Source organism: Trachypithecus francoisi, unplaced genomic scaffold, assembly GCF_009764315.1.
Source record: "Trachypithecus francoisi isolate TF-2019V2 unplaced genomic scaffold, Tfra_2.0 Lachesis_group2, whole genome shotgun sequence".
Taxonomy (NCBI): Eukaryota; Metazoa; Chordata; class Mammalia; order Primates; family Cercopithecidae; genus Trachypithecus; species Trachypithecus francoisi.
In genome coordinates, this window is record NW_022681465.1 from 115,237,962 (window position 1) to 115,258,858 (window position 20,897).

General features: G+C 54.5%; 1 protein-coding gene across 1 annotated transcript; it reads right to left on the reverse strand.

Annotated features, from left to right (window-relative positions):
• Window positions 1-5,579: 5,579 nt before the first annotated feature.
• GRM6 (glutamate metabotropic receptor 6) lies at window positions 5,580-19,604 on the reverse strand. Its single transcript, XM_033180245.1, has 10 exons — window positions 19,101-19,604; window positions 16,485-16,701; window positions 16,042-16,177; window positions 15,224-15,378; window positions 13,820-13,960; window positions 13,517-13,717; window positions 11,441-11,586; window positions 10,732-11,355; window positions 7,575-7,886; window positions 5,580-6,531 (listed from the first exon to the last, which is right to left on the reverse strand). The coding sequence occupies exons 1-10, from the start codon at window positions 19,602-19,604 to the stop codon at window positions 6,334-6,336; spliced, it is 2,634 nt and encodes an 877-aa protein (XP_033036136.1). The 3' UTR covers window positions 5,580-6,333.
• Between the last annotated feature and the right edge of the window lie 1,293 nt (window positions 19,605-20,897).

A 20,897-nucleotide genomic window follows, 5' to 3' on the forward strand; every position in this document is an offset into this window, starting at 1 on the left:
CCCTCTCTTTCCTCTCTCCCTCCCCTTCCCTCCCCTCCCCTCCCCTCGCCTTCCTTTCCTTTCTTCAGTCAGCTGAAGCAGCAAGACCACACAGGCCCATTAGTTCATGCAGGGGACCTTGGTAGCGCTTGAAACAGAGGAAGCTATTATCTGGTTTTCGGTTTTGTATTTCAAATTTCCAAGATGCAGATACTTGTTATAATAATGTACATTTTACCAGAGCATTAAAAAATGGAAAATTTTCCAATTACTTTTCTTTCTTTCTCAATTATTTTTCCTTCCAGTGAAGAAGAAATTCCAAAGTTGGAAAAAGTATTTAACCACCTGAAGTTCAATTGCTAATTCATCTCAGTAATATGTCTAGCAGCAAACCTTTTATCCTCCAGTTTTTAGTGTCTTTACTAATTAAAAAAATAAAAAATAGAGGTTGACTGACTGAAGAAATTTTTTTTTTTTGGAAACTGAGTCTCGGCCAGGTGCCGTGGCTCAAGCCTGTAATCCCAGCACTTTGGGAGGCCGAGGCAGGCAGATCACGAGGTCAGGAGATCGAGACCATCCTGACTAACACGGTGAAACCCCGTCTCTACTAAAAAAAAAAAACAAAAAACAAAAAACTAGCCGGGCGAGGTGGCGGGCGCCTGTAGTCCCAGCTACTCGGGAGGCTGAGGCAGGAGAATGGCGTAAACCCGGGAGGCGGAGCTTGCAGTGAGCTGAGATCCGGCCACTGCACTCCAGCCTGGGCGGCAGAGTGAGACTCCGTCTCAAAGAAAAAAAAGAAACTGAGTCTCGCTCTGTGGCCCAGGCTGTAGTGCAGTGGCATGATCTTGGCTCACTGCAAGCTCTGCCTCCTGTGTTCATGCCATTCTCCTGCCTCAGCCTCCCGAGTAGCTGGGACTACAGGCACCCGCCACCACACCCAACTGATTTTTGTGTTTTTAATAGAAACGGGGTTTCACCGTGTTAGCCAGGATGGTCTCAATCTCCTGATCTCGTGATCCGCCCACCTCAGCCTTCCAAAGTGCTGGGATTAGAGGCGTGAGCCACCGCGCCCGGCCTCTAATGGTTTTTGTACTTACCATTACTGCATGAGAGAGAAGATCACTGAGCACTCGTTATAAGCCAGGCACTGTGCATTGTTCCTACATTATACCATGAAATCTCTATAAAAACCTTCAGGTTTGTAGGGATGGATGATTATCTATCAGCTAGATATGATTGTCATACTTACTTGACAGACAAGGAGTCTTTGACTTAAGTAGCGTGTCCAAGATCACATTAGAGTTAAGAGAAGGGTTTTAAATGTGAAGGCTTTTGTGATAGATCCCAAACCCGTACGCAATAAGCTATACCACCGTGGATCTCAGGAATTGGTCACTCTGGCTGCCACATTTCTGCTCACCTCTTCTTTCTCTTCCTTTTTATTCTTTTCCCAAAATATAAGGACACATCAAAAGATGTTTCTGGCCAGGTGCACTAGGTCATGCCTGTAATCCCAGCACTTTGGGAGGCTGTGGCAGGTGGATCACCTGAGGTCAGGAGTTGGAGACCAGCCTGGCCAACATGGCAAAACCCTGTCTCTACTAAAAATACAAAAATTAGCCAGGCTACTCAGGAGGCTGAGGCAGGAGAATCACTTGAACCTGGGAGGTGGAGGCTGCAGTGAGCTGAGATCACGCCACTGCACTCCAGCCTGGGGTATGGAGCAAGACTCTGTCTCAAAAAAACAAAAAGATGTTTCTAAGAATGCTAGTGGTGCATGTTTGAGAATAGTATTATTCCCGTCAATGAATGTGACTACTACAACTGTTCAGCACGTGAAACCCTTTTTAAAAACACGTGTATAAAATGTTTCTAAGAGTGCAGCTTGGGTGCGTGATTAAGAAATGTTGTTTCCATGAATAAAGGTGTCCACTACACTATTCTGCAGGTAACATGCTCTGAAAAGACACATGTACAAAAGGTGTTGCTAAAATATTGTCAACGCAGTAGCCAGAGTGGTCCTTTTAGTTTGTCAGACCCTTAACTGTTGTTGAAACCCTCCAGTGTCTCCTCATCTCACCCAGAGTAAATGGAAGTCCATGATTTTAGTGGCCTTGGCCTACAGGGCCACACATGGTATACATACCCCAGTGCCTCAGGTGACAGTTAGCTTTATGTGTCACCTGGCCAGGCAGTGGTACCCAGTTACTTCATCAGACACTGATCTGGATGTCGCTGTGAAGGTGTGTTTTGTAGATGTCGGTGACCGCTACAGTCAGCTGACTTTAGGTAAAGGAGATTACCCCCAGTAATCTGGGCGGGCCTCTTCCAATCAGTTGAAGGCCTTCAAAGCAAAACTCTATATATCTGTATCTAACCCATATCTACGTCTAATCTCTTGACCCTTTGGGGTCTGTTCTCTGGAGAGCCCTGACTGCTCCACTCTGCTGCCTTCCTCACATTGTCTCCCTCCCTCACCCACTCCTCCATGCCTCTGTCTTTGCTGGGTCCCCAAAACACCAGGCCAACCCCTGCCCTTGGGCCTTGCGCTCGGCACTCTGCCTGCAGGAGCCCATCCCCCAGATATCTCCATGGCTCTCTCCCTACCTCCTTCAGATGAAGCCTGTACTTGATTGCCCTATTTAGAATTGCAGCCACCCCCCGCCAGCTTCCCCGTTCTCTGTACCCTGCTCTGCTGTTTTCTTTTGTCCACAGCACGTCACCCTCTAACATACAGTGTCATTTATTAGTTAGTTTTGTATGTTGTTTATTTTGTGTCTCCACCACTAGGATGCAAGTCCCATGAGGGAAGCAGTTCCCGTCTATTTTGTCTGCTGATGTATCCCAGGTGCTTAGCACAGAGTAAGCACCTAAGGATACATGTGGGACCAACAGTGACTAAGCAGTCTGGGGGGCAGTGAGGAGGGGCTAGCTGCGTGTGAGATGGGGTCCTGGGACTGCTCAGCTGTGGGGCTGGGTTAACGAGTGGGCTCTGTGTGGGTAGCGATTGGTAGGACTGGGAGGACCAATGGGAGGCTTATGGGGCCAGCAATTTGGGCACCTCTGCAGGGTGCATTAAGGAGACTCTGGCTTTCAGTGACTGTGGGAGAAATGAGTAACTTGCTCAAGGTCACTCATCCAGCAGAGCTGGAGTTGACCTCAAGAAGCTTTAACCATGACACAGTGCAAGGTCATGACGCAAAAGCTGACTTGAAGCAGCACATGGGGCGTGGGCAAGACAGGGTCTGTGTGCCCTGGAAGTTTTACCTGTCTGCAGACCAGAATGGGAAATGATACTGCAGGTAAATTCAGTATTTGAGAGCTCTGATCATACCTCATCTGGCAGACTGTATGAGTGAACAGCGCCTGGGGCGCTGTTCCATTTTCACTGGAACATGTAATTCATACTGGGAGAAATAATTCCAGGGCAACAAATGGGACAAAACCTAAGGTACAGGTCACCTGTCACTCGACAGAAGAGAAACCACACTGGGAGAATGCCTTATAAATTCCACACATAGAAGAAAACTCACAAAACTTTATTCAGGGGTCCAAATAAATTGATTAGACCTCAAAGAATTCAAACCCATGCATGCAAAAAAAAAAAAAAATCAGGAATATCTTTAGGGAGGTGTCAGCCTCCACTGAACACCATAGAAATGATCAAAGAGGCTAGGTGCGATGGCTTATGTTTGTAATCCCAGCACTTTGGGAGGTGGAGGCAGGAGGATCGCTTGAGCTCAGAAGTTCAAGACCAGCCTGGGCAACATAGTGAGACCTTGTCTCTACACAAAATAAGAAATTAGCTGGTTATGGTGGTGTGCACCCTCTACTCAGGAGGCCGACGCGGGAGGTTCGCTTGAGCCCAGGTCGAGACTACAGTGTCCTAGGATTGTGCCACTGCACTCCAGCCTAAGAAATTGAGCAAGACCCTATCTCGAAAAAATAAAATAATAAAAGAAATGATCATAGGCAGAAACCGTATGTACACACTGAGTGTGGAAAAGCCCTCTTGTGGAAGTCAGTTATTTGTATACCTCAGAAAATTCAGGAAGGAGAGAAACCTTGTGAATGTACTAAATCTGATAACATCTTCAGTAACAGAGGATGCCCCACTGTACACAGAATGGCTCATGCTGTGGAGATAACCTGCAAGTAGACCGAATGTGAGAAAGCCCACAGGAGGCAGAGAGGCCTCGCGGGCATCCGAGTTCCTAGAGAGGCCCGCAGGCATGAACATGGCAGAGTGTGAAAGTCTTCTGCGGGAAGCCAGGACTCTATGCCAGAAACTTCACACTGGGGAGAAATCCTCAATGCAATCAGTGTGGAAGTGCCTTTGCTAATAACTGCTTCTAGTTCTGAATCATGGAGTTAAGAGTGGAGAAAACCACAGGAATGTAAAACAATGTCTCAAAGTTTTCAACTAGAAGTCAAAACTCATTGCACACCAAGGAATTCATACTGGGAGAAACACTGAGGAAATAGCAAATGCAGGAAAGCTTTCTCTTGGAGATAAGAGCTCACTGACTCTCAGAGTTCATATAGGGGAAGAACCCTATACAGTCGTGAGTGTGGAACCGCCTTTGGCAAGAAAACATGCCCCATTAGCCAGGAGAGAGCCCGCACAGGAGAGAAACCCTATGGAATAAATACATTCTGGAAAGCATTCAGCAACAAATGAAACATCCTAGTTCGCACTATGGAGAAGCCCTAGGAACACAACAGATGTGGAGAAGGAGAGTCAGTAGTGCAACAAAAATGTTTGTCAGAGGAGAAGCTTTTAAGTTAATTACCTAAAAACTGCAGAAACACCTAGTCCCAAGGTCAAAACCAACTACGCACCAGAGAAGCTGTATGGGAAAGTTTGTATGTTGGATAAAGTATGGTTGACCCTCAAAACTAGCTCCAGACATCACATACTAGAGAATGTATATTGATCTTAAACAGTGGTCAATTTAACAAATTTAAATTCTACTCCCAGGGACACAAAATTCCATAACTTAAACCAAGCTTTTTGTAAAAACTATCAATGAAAAACAAACGTGTGTGCATCTGCAGCCCAAGCCTCTTCATCCCCAGGCCTGGTGCTCAGCTTGCAAATGGGTCTTCCCAGTACATACGGGGAATGAAGAGTTTCCATCGCCGTCCTAAGCCATCCACCTGGGATTCACCCTCACCACGGACATGACTGTCTGTCACTGCTCCCAACCTGGAGCTCCTAAACCCATCCCCGCCCCAAACACAGCACAAATGCAACCTGCTCCTCGTTCTCACATCACTCATACCGCACACATGTATCTGAATTTCTGAAGGTTTGCAGGGGTGGGTTTGGTCTTTTTTTTTTTTTTTTTTTTGAGATAGTCTCACTCTGTTGCCCAGGCTGGAGCACAGTGGTACAATCTCAGCTCACTGCAACCTCCACCTCCCAGGTTCAAGTGCTTCTCCTGCCTCAGCCTCCTGAGCAGCTGGGATTACAGGCACCCACCATCACGCCTGGCTAATTTTTATATTTTTAGTAGAGACGGGGGTTTCACCCTGTTGGCCAGGCTGGTCTCGAACTCCTGACCTCAGGTGATTCCCCTGCCTTGGCCTCCCAAAGTGCTGGGATTACAGGTGTGAGCCACCATGCCCAGCCAAGGTTTGGGGGTGATTTAAGGGAGTACACACAGGGGAGGAAAACAGCTATACTCTTAAGTCTGACCTCGCCCAATCCCGGGGGGATGGCGGTAAAGTCTATGGAATTGGGAATCTCATGGGGGTGCACCCCAATTCCTGAGCTCACTCCCTTGCCCCTGCAGGCCCTTCCCATGCTCACAGGGGTCTCACCCAGGGTCTCTCCCTCCGTGCCAGAGGAATCCTGCCCAGGCCTGCGTGCCTCCGTCCAGACGCACAGCCCCAGGTCTCCTCTTGCTGAGACAGCTCCTCCTCCACTCCAATGCCACGTTTCATTCTGGGGTCTACACGTTATTCCACACCGCCCAGTCCCCAGGTTATGGGGTTTGACCAAGGGGAGGAAATCCTCAATCCAGGCAAAGGCCGGGCCTTCATCATCATCTTTGGACTTCGGATGAGAGAAGTTTAGTCCCTCTCTAGAGCTAGAACCTTTTCGGTGGCTGTTTCCCACCATGGGTAGCGAGTCTGGTCTGTGGTGAGGAAGCATGAAGTTCACACGCTGGAATCAGGGCAGAGCTGGGTCCAGTTCCTTCTCCAGGCCAGCCCCACCGATGCAGGGCGTGGTCTTCGCGACTCCCTACCTCTGACTGTTCACCGTGGACCTGGGCTCTATATAGCTTCCACCGTGAGGCAAGAGGAAGAAAGGAGAGGCAGCGAGCAGTCCCGTTCCCAGCTGCCCTGCTACTTGTGGTCTTCTGCATCCTCGCCCTTGGGTGGGGCTGCCACCGTGGAGGTGGCCTTGAGGCTCCGCTTTCGCTTCTGCACATTCTGCTCCGGATGGAACAGGATGACGTAGGTTTTGGGTACGTAGAGCATGCCAAGGGACACCGACGCACTCAGGCTCAAGGACACGGTTAGTGTGGTTGTCTGAATGTAGATCTAGACCATGGAAGAGGGGGCGAGATGGGACTCAGCCCTGCTCTCCCTGCCCCGCCCCACACAGTCCTCACTACACAGACTGGAGCTGAGTCTGTTTCAGTCGGGGAACTGGGAATGAGCACTGAGACCAGGACAACAGCATGAGCAGAGGCCCCGGCACCTGAGGGGCTGGCAGCCTCCGTGCAGCTCTGGTGTGGGCAGGAGGGAGGGGTGAGGAGGGGTTATTAACAGAGAGAGACACCTGGGGAAGCGGGAGCCAGAGCATGTCGGTGAATGAGTACGTTTCAAATACATACAAATGAATAAATGGGCACAGAGTGAATTGAGAAGCAGATGGGAAAATAAATGAATGACAGGTGCATAAAATGTTCTGCTGTGTATGTGAATAAATGATGCAGCAACGGGCTGACACATTAATGGGTTTGCAGTTATAAAGCATATGAAAGCCCGGTGTGGTGGCTCACACCTGTAATCTCAGCACTTTGGGAGGCCGAGGCAGATGGGTCACCTGAGGTCAGGAGTTTGAGACCAACCTGACCAATATGGTGAAACGCCGTCTCTATTAAAAATACAAAAATTGCCCAGCCATCATGGCAGGTGCCTGTAGTCCCAGCTACTCAGGAGGCTGAGGCAGGAGAATCACTCGACCCAGGAGGCGGAGCTTGCAGTGAGCTAAGATCACACCACTGCACTCCAGTCTGGGTAACAAAGTGAGACTCTATCTCAGAAAAAAAAAAAAAAAAAGCATATGAAGAACTTGAATTTTTAAAAAAACAAGCTAACTGGGTGACAGAGTGAGGCAACATCTCTCAAAGAAATGAAAATGATAAAAAAAAAAAAAAAAAAGAAGAGTGGATGTTAAGAAGAGGGCTTAGAAGCTTGGACAAGTGAATAAATGAACAAAGTAAGAAGGAAATGAGTGAATGAACAAGCAGCCGGATACGGGATAAACAAAAGCACGAACAAGCATTTAAGCTCATGAATGAATCCACCGGCAGAACAGGCAGGAAACAGGCAGTGAGACCTCCTGGGAGCCTCATTACCTTTTCAGCTGACTGGGCAGTGCCAAAGAAGATAGGCACGAATGCCAGCCAGATAATGCAGGTGGTGTACATGGTGAAGCCGATGGGCTTGGCCTCGTTGAAGGTCTCGGGCACGCCGCGGGCCTTGATGGCGTACACGGTGCATGTGACCATGAGCAGGAGGCTGTAGCCCAGGCAGCCGATGAGGGACAGATCCGACATGTCACACTTGAGCACCCCTCTGGCCTGCTCCGGGTCCACTGTCCGCTGCTCCTCATAGTCAATCACGCTGTGTGGGGGCCGGGCCCCCAGCCATGCTATCACCCCCACCACCTGCAGGAGCCAACACTGCATCAGATACAGCACTTCCCAGGGACAAATCCATTCCAGCCCTGATGGAGGCCCCTGCAGGTCGGGATGCCCTTGAGGCTCTGCCCATGGAGTGGGGTGCTCCACCTCTTCATGGTGCCTCTCAGGAGCACTCAGTGGAGAAGAGGGGATGGCACCCCAGGAAGAGACAGCCCAAGAGGGGCCCATCCACCCAGCCAAAGGCCCTGGCAGCTGTGAAGAAGGGCTGTGCTGGCCGTATATGTTGGCAACAGCAGTGCAGTGTGCATAAGAGGCAGCTTGGTGTCCTCTTCCTGCATTCTAGCCATTACCAATGCCATGTACTGTGCCCCTTCAAGGTAGATGGCTGAGGCCGGAAGCTCTGGAACTGAGGCCAGACTTGCATCGCCTCTCTAGCCTCCTCACATGTAGTGAGCTTCAAAATAAGGGCACGTCACAGGCAAGAGAAACAAAGGAGCACTTGGTGGGGAGGAGCAGGAATGGGAGCTGATGCTGAGGAGTACTGGAGTCTGTGCAGGCCCTCACAGGGAGGAGATGGAGTCACCATTCCCTCACATGACAGGAAACACAACATCGAGCCAAGGAAAGCTGGGAACAGGAACGAAGCCACCTGCATAAAGGCGGGACCCTGGAAGGGCTGCCCCGCATGTTTGTGCAGGTTGTTCACTGCACAAGAGCGCCTAACTGGGGGCAGGGATCTGGAATCCAGCCTGCACGCCAGTGCTGTGCCAAGCACCTGGAGCGTGGCCATGTGAGCCTGCCAGAAGGGATGCTTTGCAGTCATCTGCCCACCCAGAAGAAGCAGCTTTTTGTGCTTCTCCCAAAGGCAGCAGACCCCTGAACAAAGGACCTTCCAAAATAAGTTTGGAAGTTCCTACTAGAACAAGGCTCCAGGTAGGAAAAAAAAAAAAAAAACAGTTGCTTATGAGAAACAAAAAAGCAAGTCCAGGGACGCACAGCGGTAACAAGCAAAACGGCCCACAGATGCCGCAGCCCGTGGAGCTGACAGCGAGCCAGCGGGGACAGGAACCGGCTGAGCCCAGGAGAGGAAAGCCCCACGCCCGGTGCACTCATACTAAGTGCAGGCAAATTAAAACCACAATGAGATGTCACTTCACATCTCATCATGAGGTGGTAGTCATGGCAAAAACACCCAGTGCAGTTGCAGGCTTGTGTTTTTTTAAAAATCCGTTGTTATCTGGAACGTGGGGCAGGCAATGACTGAGGCTGGGGAGGAGAGCTGGGGGTCCCCAGTGGGGTCTAAGCATCTCCACCTGGGGTGGGGGAGCACGGAGCACCTCAGGCCGGGACGTAGAGGGCACCTTCTCAGGATGTGCGGCACACGGAGACCCTGGGCCTGACCAGGGGACATTCAGGCCCTGTTATCTGGAAGAAGATGGGAGTACCTCCTAGTCACGGAGAACTGCATGACCTGAGGCATGTGGTGTGTGTGGAACCAACAGAGAAGGGGCTCGCTGGGAGTGCACAGTGCTGTGTCCAAACGGGTGAGCAGGTGTTCGCACTGAGGCCGCCCTCCACCTGGCCCTGAAACCCAGCTGGCCCTGCAGTGTCACACCAGGTCACCCTCCCCAAGCTATCTGTCTCCCGTACCCTTCGCACAGAAAACATCCAGGGCGTCCCAGACTCCAGGAGTTGTCTCCAAGGCCGTAATAACTTTACCGTCTTAAGAAAATCCCCCAAAGGAGCTCCATTTTTTAATGCACAACACCACACGAAACACTGGCCACTGGGTGGAATTCTATCTCCACTCCACAGTAAAATGTTGGACCCTATGCCTCTTATCCTCTTATCCACACTGCCCCAGTGAACAGGACAGCAGAGACTCCCTTGTGCAAACAGGAAAACCAGTCAGCTAGCTCTTCGTCCTGTTTCCATATGTGAGCCAAACTGTGGAAGAGCACGTTTGGTTTATGAAAATCACTTCGCTGTTGTACAGAAAGGTCTCTGGAGGCCCACACTCCCCGCCTTACTGCCCTGTTCTCCTTCAGGGACTCAGCAGGGGAGCTGGCGGCCCTAACAGAGCTGCTGTCACAGGACAGGAGGAGCTCCATTTCCTGCGGCCTTAAAAAAAAAAAACAGAAAAGGCTGGTCGCGGAGGCTCACGCCTATAATCCCAGCACTTTGGGAGGCCGAGACGGGCGGATCATGAGGTCAGGAGATCGAGACCATCCTGGCTAACACGGTGAAACCCCGTCTCTACTGAAAAATACAAAAAAATTAGCCGGGCGTGGTGGCGGCGCCTATAGTCCCAGCTACTCAGGAGGCTGAGGTAGGAGAATGGCGTGAACTCGGGAGGCAGAGCTTGCAGTGAGCCGAGATCGCGCCACTGCACTCCCGCCTGGGCGACAGAGTGAGACTCTGTCTCAAAAAAAAAAAAAAGAAAAGAAAAGAAGAAAAAACCCACAGGAACTAAAATAGAAAAGGGTGACTGTAAAAACAGCATTTCTCTTTTTGTTTTGAGACAGGGTCTCACTCTGACACCCAAGCTGGACTGCAGTGGTGCAGTCTCGGCTCACAGCAACCTTCAACTCTCAGGATAAAGCGATCCTCCTATCTCAGCCTCCCAAGTAGTTAGCACTACAGGCATGCACCACCACGCCCGGCTAATTTTCATATTTTTTTGCAGAGACAGGGTCATGCCATGTTGCCCAGGCTGGTCTCAAACTCCTGGACTCAGGTGATCCACCCACCTCCGCCTCCCAAGGTGCTGGGATTACAGGCATGTGCCACGGTGCCTGGCCTTTTCTGCTTTGTTAATTTGTGGACAGTCCCCCTCCCTGCCCTGGCCCTTGAGAGCCTACGGACCCACCTGCAGGGAGGTGAGGCTGAAGGTGATGACCAGCTGCGAGGTGGGGCTGATGAAGGGAGGGGGTGTGACTGAGCGCTTGCCCTGCTCAAAGATGCGGTAGATACGGTTGGTCTTGGTGAGCAGGGCAGAGTAGCTGAGGGTCGTGCCTAGGCCCAGGAAGAGCCTGCGAGTGGCACAGACCACGGCCCCAGGCTCAGCCACCATGAGGAAGGTGATGGCGTAGATGAGGAAGATGCCGGTGAGGAGGACGTAGCTGAGCTCTCGGCCCGAGGCCCGGACAATGGGCGTGTTGTTGTGTCGCATGAAGGTGGCCACCACTGTGGTAGTGGCCATGATGCCCAGCACGGCCAGGAGGAGCGGCAGGGCTGCCCAGGGGGAGGACCAGCTTAGGCGCACCACAGGCGTGGGGCGGCAGCCGGTGTGGTTGGGCGAGGGCCTCATGTCCCCAGGACAGGCCTCGCACGTGAACTCGTCCACCTGGAAGCGGTACCCGTCACAGGCCTCGCAGTGCCAACAGCAGGGGACACCCTTCACCATCTTCTTCCGCTCCCCCGGCCCACAGGGGAGGCTGCACAGAGACGAGGGCACCTCGTGGGGGTCGCCAGACCACTGCAGGGCCTCCACCTGGGACGCAAAAAACACAGGCTGGGGGCTTCTGCCTCCGGGATCCTGGGCCCATGCCCACCCGGGGCTTGGTCTGCACACTCACATCCAGTCTGAGGGTCTCTGCCCACTGGCCCACTGTCTGGTACCCGCCACTGCTGGCACTGCCGTTGGTGGCCTGGTACTGGAAGATGTCGTACCGCCCAGGCGCATCTCCGTTTTCGTTGAACATCACGGGGGTTCCTGCGCTGCCTGGAGAGAAAGCCCGTCATCCTTGCTGGTCCTGCAGCCCAGCAGAGCTGTCTCCGGGGAGGCCCCAGGGACCAGCAGGAGAAAGGAGGCGCTGAACAAGCATCACTGCTCGTGAGGGACGTGCAAATCCAAGCTGCAGGGAAATCCCCCTTCACCCATTGGGATGGCCTCTATCCAAGAACCAGAAAATAACAAGTGTGTGAGCGTGCGGAGAAATCGGAACCCTTGTGCACGGCGGATGGGAAAAGGCTGCGGCTGCTGCAGAAAACAGTGTGGAGGCTCCTCAAAAAATTAAACACACGACCCAGCAATTCCACTCCTGGGTAGATACCCAAAAGACTAGAAAGCAGGGCGGCAAAGAAATACTTGTACAGCCATGTTCATAGCAGCATTATTCACATAGCCACAAGATGAGAGCAACCTGAGGCTCCACTGACAGAGAATGGACGAACATGATGGGGCCATTCATACAATGGGATGCAATTCAGCCTTCAAGAGGAAGGCAGTTCTGACCCATGCCATAAAATAGATGGACCTTGAGGACATGATGCTCAGTGAAACATCAGCCAGTCACACCTGGGCAAATACTGTCTGATTCCACCACAGGAGGTACCGAGGACAGACAGTTCATAGAGAGGAGCAGTGGAACAGTGGTTGCAGGTGCTGGCGGGAGGAGGGGATGGCGAAGTGTTTACTGTGTACAGAGTTATGGTTTTATAGATGAAGAGTTCTGGGGATAGATGGTGGTGCTGGTTGCAAAACATTGTGAATTTATTTTTATTTATTTATTTATTTATTTATGTATTGAGACAGTCTCATTCTGTTGCCCAGGCTGGAGTGCAGTGCCACAATCCCAGCTCACTACAACCTCTGCCTCCCGGGTTCAAGCGATTCTCCTGTCTCAGCCTTCCGAGTAGCGTGGATTACAGGCACTCGCCACCATGCCTAGCTACTTTTTCTATTTTTAATAGAGATGGGGTTACACCACGTTGGCCAGGCTGGTCTCCAACTCCTGACCTCGAGTGATCCACCTGCCTCTGCCTCCCAAAGTGCTGGGATTACTGGAGTGACCCACTGCACCCAGCCTGAATGTATTCAATATCACTGAACTCTACACTTAAACATGGTTAAGGTGGTACATTTTATATTATGTGTATTTTATCACAGTTAAAAATGAAAAAGGTTTCACAGTCCAGGCTAGGGGATGAGTTCAGACACGGAGAGAGGTCTGAGTGACAGTATGAAATTGGAATGACTTGAACAATGAGCTCTATTTTTCTTACAAGCTTGCTCCACCCACCTGCAGAGCTGCTCTGGGCTCATATTAAGTTGACTTGATTAGCAGAGAGCATGGGGGAGAGAAGATGGCGAGTGAGTGCTTAGTGGAAGAGTGGAGTTTAGAACTGTGTAAAGGACAGTGATTGAACAGAAAGTCATCTCTCCACAAATCGTGGACACAGCTTGAGTCCACTGGGGTCTTCTCAAAAGACACAATTATGAGCCCTGACCACACACCAAGCCTGGTGCCAAGGCACAGATCAGACCCACGCCTGTGCCTAGTGCATGACTCAGAGTGGGTGGCATGTAAGTGCCCCACGTGCACCCCCAGGGTCCAGACGCCCTCAAGCTCTGTGCAGTGGAGGGGAGCGTGGTGTGACCCACTGAGGGTTCCTGGCAGAAGGGATCAGAGAAGCTCCCCAGCATGTCAACTGTGAAACCAGCGCAGGGAACACTGAAGCCTGGGGAGGGAGCAGTGTTCAACCGTGGGGACCGGAGCTTGTCTCCTGTCTTTGGCACTCAGCCCCAGGTGCCCCCATTAGACCACTCAGCCTCTCCCAGCCCTTCTACCCTGAGGTCATCCCAGGCCTCACAGACAAATCCAGCCCCCAAGCTGCCCTTCACTGCTGCAGGGGTGCAGGCACCCACTCACCATTGAAGCGGACAGCTCGAATATACTGCAGAAGCGTCCGCCCATCGGTGGGCTCCATCGCCGGGCACAGCCCTGTGTGCCCAGGGCAGAGCGCCTGGTGCATGCTGTGGAGGGCATGGGCAATGGCGTACACTGCATCAATCACGAACTGCACCTTGCCCTCCTGCTCGTACGTGGAGTCCCGGCCGATGCGTTCCTCGCCTGTCCTAGGGATGCCCAGAGAAAGTGTGCCCGGCCGCCATGCACCCAACCTGGCCTCCCACCTTCCACCTCCCCACCCTCCCCACCCTGGGCAGCTCTCACCTGTGCATTTGCGGGTGGACTCATCTGACTGAGTACCTGAGCTGGTCAGTTTGCAGTTAAAATTCTCTTCCCAGAACTCGGCAAACCAGATGTTCCTGCGGTTGTTCTCCAGGGATCGAGTCATGAAATACTGGTCAAATCCTACAGAGACGGAAGGAGGGGGAGGATGGCACTGACCTGAGCCAGCTGTGTTTCTCCTGTGTCTCTCTGCCACTTGCTCACTTTTCAGCTAGAAGTGGCCAGGTGACCAAGTTCTGATTGGTGGACTCAGAGTCAACTGGAGGTTCCAGCATAGCCTTTACATGCTGATGCAAACTCAGAGCCTCACCATTTGAAAGACTTTTATCCCTGCTCCTTCTTTTGGTGGAATAAAAGAATGGGCAGAGCCCAGGGCTTTAAGAGCATCATTCACTCACTGCCCCACACCTAAAGTCACCAACTCTCAGACCTTGTGTCTTGTGAGGAGATGCCTTCATCGCTAAAACTACTCTCAGTCCAGGCTGCCACCGGAGCCCAAAAGCATCGTAGCTGAAATAAAAAGTGTGACGGTGTATATCCCCCCTAAGCCTGGGAGGCCCTAGCAGCCAGGGCTCAGCCTTTCCAGTCTGTGTTTCATAAAATAGCCCTGAAGTATGTCATCAAGGCGTCCTCAGTCCAGCCTTGGGGAGAATGAGCAATCCTATTGTAAAGTGAACCATCTGTTCCTGCTGGATTCATCCAGACCCACAGGTGGGACTGGGGGTGCAAGGGCCTCATCACTTTGATCAACAGGATGGTATATTCCATATCCTTGGTTTCTGTCCCTCCCACCCTCATCCTCAGATTGGCATGTCTTTGGCAGCACTAGAAACACAGGCACTAAATTAGAAAACAAAACCAGCCGGGCGCAGTGGCTCACGCCTGTAATCCCAGCACTTTGGGAGGCCGAGGTGGGCAGATCACGAGGTCAGGAGATCGAGACCATCCTGGCTAACACGGTGAAACCCCGTCTCTACTAAAAATACAAAAAACTAGCCGGGCGAGGTGGTGGGCGCCTGTAGTCCCAGCTACTAGGAGGCTGGGGCAGGAGAATGGCGTAAACTCAGGTGGCGGAGCTTGCAATGAGCTGAGATTGGGCCACTGCACTCCAGCCTGGGTGACAGAGCGAGACTCCGTCTCATTAAAAAAAAAAAACCCAACAGTTTCTCCCCATCCAAGGAGTGGAGTGTCCTTTTCCTCGCACGCCATCCCAGTCAAGCACTGCTTGGAGGGACGCATCCACAGATTATCAGAATCATAGGATCCGGGGATCTGAGAAGGGATCTGGATTATGGCACCAATTACACAGATGCAGAAAACGATCGTCCCCAAGAGGGGGTGCTGGGGAGACGCGTGGGGTGGGGGCTGCAGTGCCCCTGGACTCACCGTCGATGGAGGCCCTTTTGGGCAGGATGGTGATGGCCCCGACGGCCACGTCCTCCAGGCTCAAGATGGGTGAGGTCTTGGCTCCCCAGCTGTCTGAACCGACCCACAGGAAGTGGCCGGTCAGGTTGGCCTGGCGAGCTGCCTCCAGGACTCGCCTGGGAGGAGCAGGGCTGGGGTGAGGGAGGGCCTGGGAGCCTCCTCCAGCTTGGCCCATATTCCTTCCCACTCTATCCATCTCCCCTGCTCTACAATCACTCACCAGATCCTTGTTGCTCAGGAGAAACGGGGCTTTGGGGCATTTGGGGCACTTTCCCTGGGTTCTCCTCTGACCCTAGGCCTGCCCACTTGCTCTGCCCACTGTAACCCACTGTACAGGGGGCTCAGAAGGGCTCCTTGGGGAAAAATCCAGTTCGAAGCCACCCCCTCCCCACACGCCTCCACCAGCGTCACACCCAGCCTCCTAGGCTGGAGATGAACTCGAGCTGGGGCCTGCAGCCTCTGTGCCGACCCTGGGCTCCTTCCCTGACAGCTCCTTTTCTGCACTGGGATCTACCCACAGGTCCCTCCCCACATCCCTGGGAGCTGTAAACACAGACACATGTTCTGTGTGCTATTCAGTCTGGGCTTGTGGCATCTCCCCAGACCAGGCTGCTTTGCCGCTGGGGGCACCAGAATCAGAGGCAGCAGCAGGGAAGGTGGGGGGTGCGGGGAGCAGGGGAAAGGGAGGCCGGGAGGGTGTGTAAGGTGGTGATGTGCAAGAGGAGGGGTGGGACCCTCGGGAGAGCCCCAGGAGCCCAGTGATTGTGCCACTGTCCCACCTGATGTCATCCTCATTGGCAAAGATGATGATGCCCCGGGCGTTGGGTGTCTCCATGAGTCTCCTGATCACCTTGTTGAACTCTCCCGGCTTCGGTTCCCTGGGAATCTTGATAGACTGGGCAATACAGACCCCCCCTGGGTGTTGGGGGTGCCAAAGTCAGCTTCTGTCCCACCCACCCACACACCCACCTGACCACTGCTACATAGGACTGTGTAGCCTGACTGAAGGGTCTGCAGGGGTGAAATCTGGCCTGCACCCTCCACCAAGCCTGAGGCAGGGCTGAGTCGTCCAAAAGCAAAAGGCCCTGCCCACATGGAGCACCAGCCAGGCAACCTCCACCCACCATGGACCCAGGCCCCCCATCCTTCTGCTTCCGTCCCACCCGAGGGCCCCGGGCCCACACTACGGAGACTCCTTGGTGCCTCGGAGCCCCCAGCTCACCAGCCTCTCGGGAGATCTGAACGAAGGCCTCAACCCCGCTTTCGCCATAGTTGCCCTCAGAGGCCAGCGTGGACACATAGTTCCATCCCAGTGCCCTCACGATGTCCACCATGGCCTGGGCCTGGTAGGAGTCAGGCGGCACCACCCGGGAGAAGAAGTCATAGCGCGTGGAGTCGCTGAGCTCCGGGGCTGTGGAGGCGTAGCTGATCTGCGGTATCTGGAGGGCGGGAAGGACAGCCGAGCTGTGGACGGAGGTCAGTAACTCGAGAGAGGGAGGCTGGGCTGGGGACGGAGGTCAGTCACTCGAGAGAGGGAGGGCAAGGGGGTCTCAGGAACAGGACAGCCGGGCTGGGGACGGAGGTCAGTAACTCGAGAGAGGGAGGGCAATGGGGGCTCAGGAATGGACGGGGCACAGAAGGTGTGGGGCTGGGACCTGGGACACAGATGGGGCATGGAAGGCTTGGGGTGGGGACCTGGGGCCAGCTGGAGCAGCCACCTGGAAAAGCTAGAAGCTGTGGGCAAGGTCTGCGTTTTGTGAGTGGGCCTGAGAACTCTGTGAATGTTGTGCATGTGAGAGGTACGCAGGACTAGGGGAGAGGGCAGGACCGCCACGTATACTGGTACAAGCTGTGTCCTGAACAAGAACGCCCCAGCAGAGGGCCTGCAGCCCATCCAGCCGCATCTGCCTGTCCCAGTCAGCCCCAGGGGAAAGCACCTTTTCTTGATTCACACCAAGGGGTGGTCTGCAGGGGCGGACAGCCCTAGCAGGGATTAGGGCAGACAGGGAAGCACCAGGGGATGTTTGATTTAAGGCTGTGTCTGGCCTAGAATGGGGTTTGTTGGAAACTGGGTTTCTCTGCATGCATTACAGTGATTAACAGCAGAGATCAGAGGCTGAACTGACCGGGGAGTGTGGAGGCAGAGGCACAGGGCTGAGAAGGCTGCTAAGAGGGGGCTCCAGGGCTCCAGGGTAAAGAGGTGCTATAGCAGGAGCTGGTGTGAAGGCCAGAGAGGGGAGTTTCTGGAAGGAGGGAGGGGGACTGTTCCAGGGTTGTTTGAAGCAGGATAGAAAGTATAGAGACAGCAAGAAAAGGAAGCCGGGAGTGGCAGGGAGAGAGAAAGAGGGAAGATACAGGTGGAGAGAAACAAGAAGAGAGAGAGAGAGAGAGAGAGAGAGAACCGAGGAGTACAGGAGATGAGAAAGGCCCAGTGGCCACAGCTCAGTGAATAATGCTGTGGTCCTCAAGCCCTCCTGGACACTTGAGTTTGGGAACAACCTTCCCATGTCCCCTGGACCTCCTGAGGGAAGTTAATTTAAAATGGCTGGGAAATGAATGTATTTCCTTTAGACCAGGAATTGCAGCATCTTGCCTGTGGCTGTGTTTTGCACAGTTTTTATTAATGTTTGCATTTCTAGCCGGGCAGCACAACCTCAGTCTGGGCTGAGCTAACAGCAGCGGGCCCTGGGTTCACAGAGTCCTGCCCGCCTGAATACCCAGCTGGGCCCCTGAAGGCCTCGGGGTCTGGAATCTCTGCATTCGACCTAGAGGACAGAGACAGAAACTAGAGCTCTAGGCAGGGCCGGGAACACACACAAGCGGGTGAAAAACCCCGGGGCGGCCACACAGCCTGTCTGGTGCCAGCGTGGAGGTGACATATCAACACTGCCAATCCGAGGAAACCGGGATGGGCGGTTCCATGTGCGCAGACGATGCGGAGAGGCCCCGCACACCTGGAGCAAACACAGACGCTGCTCCCGGGAGAGAGAAGCTCTCGGGAAAGAGAAGTTCCTCCCCTGGGCAGATGGAAGCCAGGCCTTCCTCCTTCACAGACAGCCGGATGCACACAGGCCCCTCCCACCACAGAACCCCAGAAAAACTGTCCCACAAAACCCCCTAATCCCGACTCTGCTGGCCCCTAGGACTGCAAGGAACACGCTGCCCTCACAGGACAGTTCTCTACATGTGAGGACAGTGCAGGGCCAGCCCGGGCACCTACGCAGGGCGGGGTGCAGGAGACCAGCGCTCACAAGGGAACGCCCCACCCTGCTCTCAGACGCCCCTGGAGGGAGGGTTCAAGGCAGACGTTTTGAAAATAAACTTAAATGATCAAAAAAGAGAAGGTCCAGACCTTTCGGGCCTATCCACTCCCAATAGCAGCCCCGGGACACGTCCCAGTTGCTGCTCTGGAAGGAGGGCCCGGGTTCCAAATAAAGCTCAAAGTTGAAACGTCACTGCAGCGCTCCGCAGGCCGAGGGGGCAGGAGCACCTTGTGTGGGTGGAGGGGGTGTGCCCAGAACAAGGGCACTCCAGCAGGCTGGCAAATGGGGACTGAAGTCAGGCCGCCCTCCGCAGCCAACCGGCCAGAGGCGTAGGTGGCGCCCGCCCGGGAAGGGACGCCCTTGCGGTGCCGGGTAGACAAGGGCGGCTGGAGTGGTCGGGTGGCTCCGATTCAGGCCTGCGTCGGGCCCAACTGACAGGACTTCTTTGACGCTGTGTGAACTCAAGTGATTAAAACGGAGACTATTCCAGAAGAAGTAAAGGAATGAGACTTGGGCCACCCCAGGGCGAGGACAGGAGAGACGCTGGACACCCAGCCCGGCCCCGCGGCCCTCACCGCAAACAGGCGCAGCACGTTGGCGACCATGATGGAGACGGAACTGGCCGAGGCGCCCACGACGGCCACGACGCGCTCGGGGGGCGCGGTGCGCAGCGGAGGGACGCCTCCCGGGCAGCGCAAGCCCACCTCGTCGCCGTCGCCGCGGCCGCGGATCAGCGCCTGCACGAAGCTCAGCGCCTGCTCCAGCGCGTAGGTGTCCCGCGAGCAGGTGTCCAGCAGCCGCGCGCCCAGGCGCACGCCGGGCAGCAGCTCGGGGTCGGCGTTCACGCGGTCCAGCGCGTACAGCATGGCCTCCAGCCGGTGCACGCCCTGCTCCTTCTTCAGCGGCCCGCACGCCCGGCCCGCCGCGCCCCGCGCGTGCACCGGGAACAGGCCGCCCAGCGTCAGGCCGCCCGCCAGGCGCACAGAGCCCGCGGCGCGCGCCAGGCCCGCCTGAGCCAACCACGTCAGCGGCAGCAGCGCCACGAGCAGCGGCTCACGGGCTCTCCGGGGCCGCGCCATCGCCTCATCTAGCGGGCTGCGGGGAGACAGAGGGGCGGGAACGCTCTGAGGGCTGGGGGAAGGACAGCGCGGCTCGGGGCGCGGGGAGGGACACCGGGGTCCTGGGGAGAGGGCGCTCGGGGCGCGCCTTCCACTTTGGCTCGGGGGAGTTCGCTCAGCCGGCCTGCCCAGGCCTCCGTCTCTCTGTTAAAAGCGCTGAACCCTATCGCCCGGGGTCCCGCCCGACCACTGCCTCCACCCCTCCAGCCCTGCCACTTCCCGACAGCCTGGTCCTTCTTCCTCGGCGTCCATTCCCAGCGCACACCCCGGCTCCCTCCCCAGCCAGTCACCTGCGCCAGCCGCTGTGGGTTCAGGACAAGTCTGTGACAGATGCCGCCGAGGCCCGGAGCGAGAGAGGATTTAAGGATTCTAGGGAGGGATGAGGGGCGGCTCCGAGGGTGGAGACCCCCTCCTGAGTGTGGGGGTGGCGGTGCTGGCTCTTCCCGCATCTCCTTCCCCTCCCTCTCCTAATCTCTGGGTCTGTTTTCTGTTTTCCTGTCTTTGGTTTGCGTCTGACTCGGACTCTCTGGCTGTCTCTCGGGCTGTGTCTGATGCATAGTCTCTGTCCATCTCTCTAGCGCAGTCTTCTGCTTCTAGGTCTCTGTTCCTCAGTCTCTCCCTGGCTTTCTGCCTCTGTCCTCTTCTTGGAAATCTTGTCTGTCTCTGTGCCTTCCTGTCTCTCCCTGCCATTCTCTCTCTCTGTCCCTGACCCCTTTTCTGTCTCTCTCTGTCCCTGACCCCTTTTCCGTCTCTCTCTGTCCTGGCCACCAGTGCTCTTGACTGCAGTAGCCTAAGGTATTCCCCAGCTTTCTCCTTGCAAAACCCTGCAGGGGGCCGGGGCTACCTGAGCTGGGAGGGCCTGAGCAAGAGGAGAAAGAGCAAGGGGCAGGAAGGGACCAGGAGGGAGAAGCCTTTAGTATTAGCGAAGTTACAACACCCTCCAGTTGAGAAACAGCCCTCGAGGAGTGAGTTGACTTGCCCAAGGGCATGCAGCTGGCAAGTGTGGGCATCAGGATTCACACCCAGAATGGCATGAAACAACCAGCCCACACTGCCTTGGATAGAAGGAGGGGAGAGGCCGGCTCTCCTTGCAGCTCCCACTCCCCGTATTGCATGGGAGGATGGAACCCCGCGGGGTTGTTCTGGCTGCATAGAAAGTCTCCTTGGGCTCTGGGTCTGAGGTAGCTACTCGAGCTGTGGTGCACATTGTGCCAACGCTCTCTGTACCTAACTCCCCACCTCATCGTGGAGGCC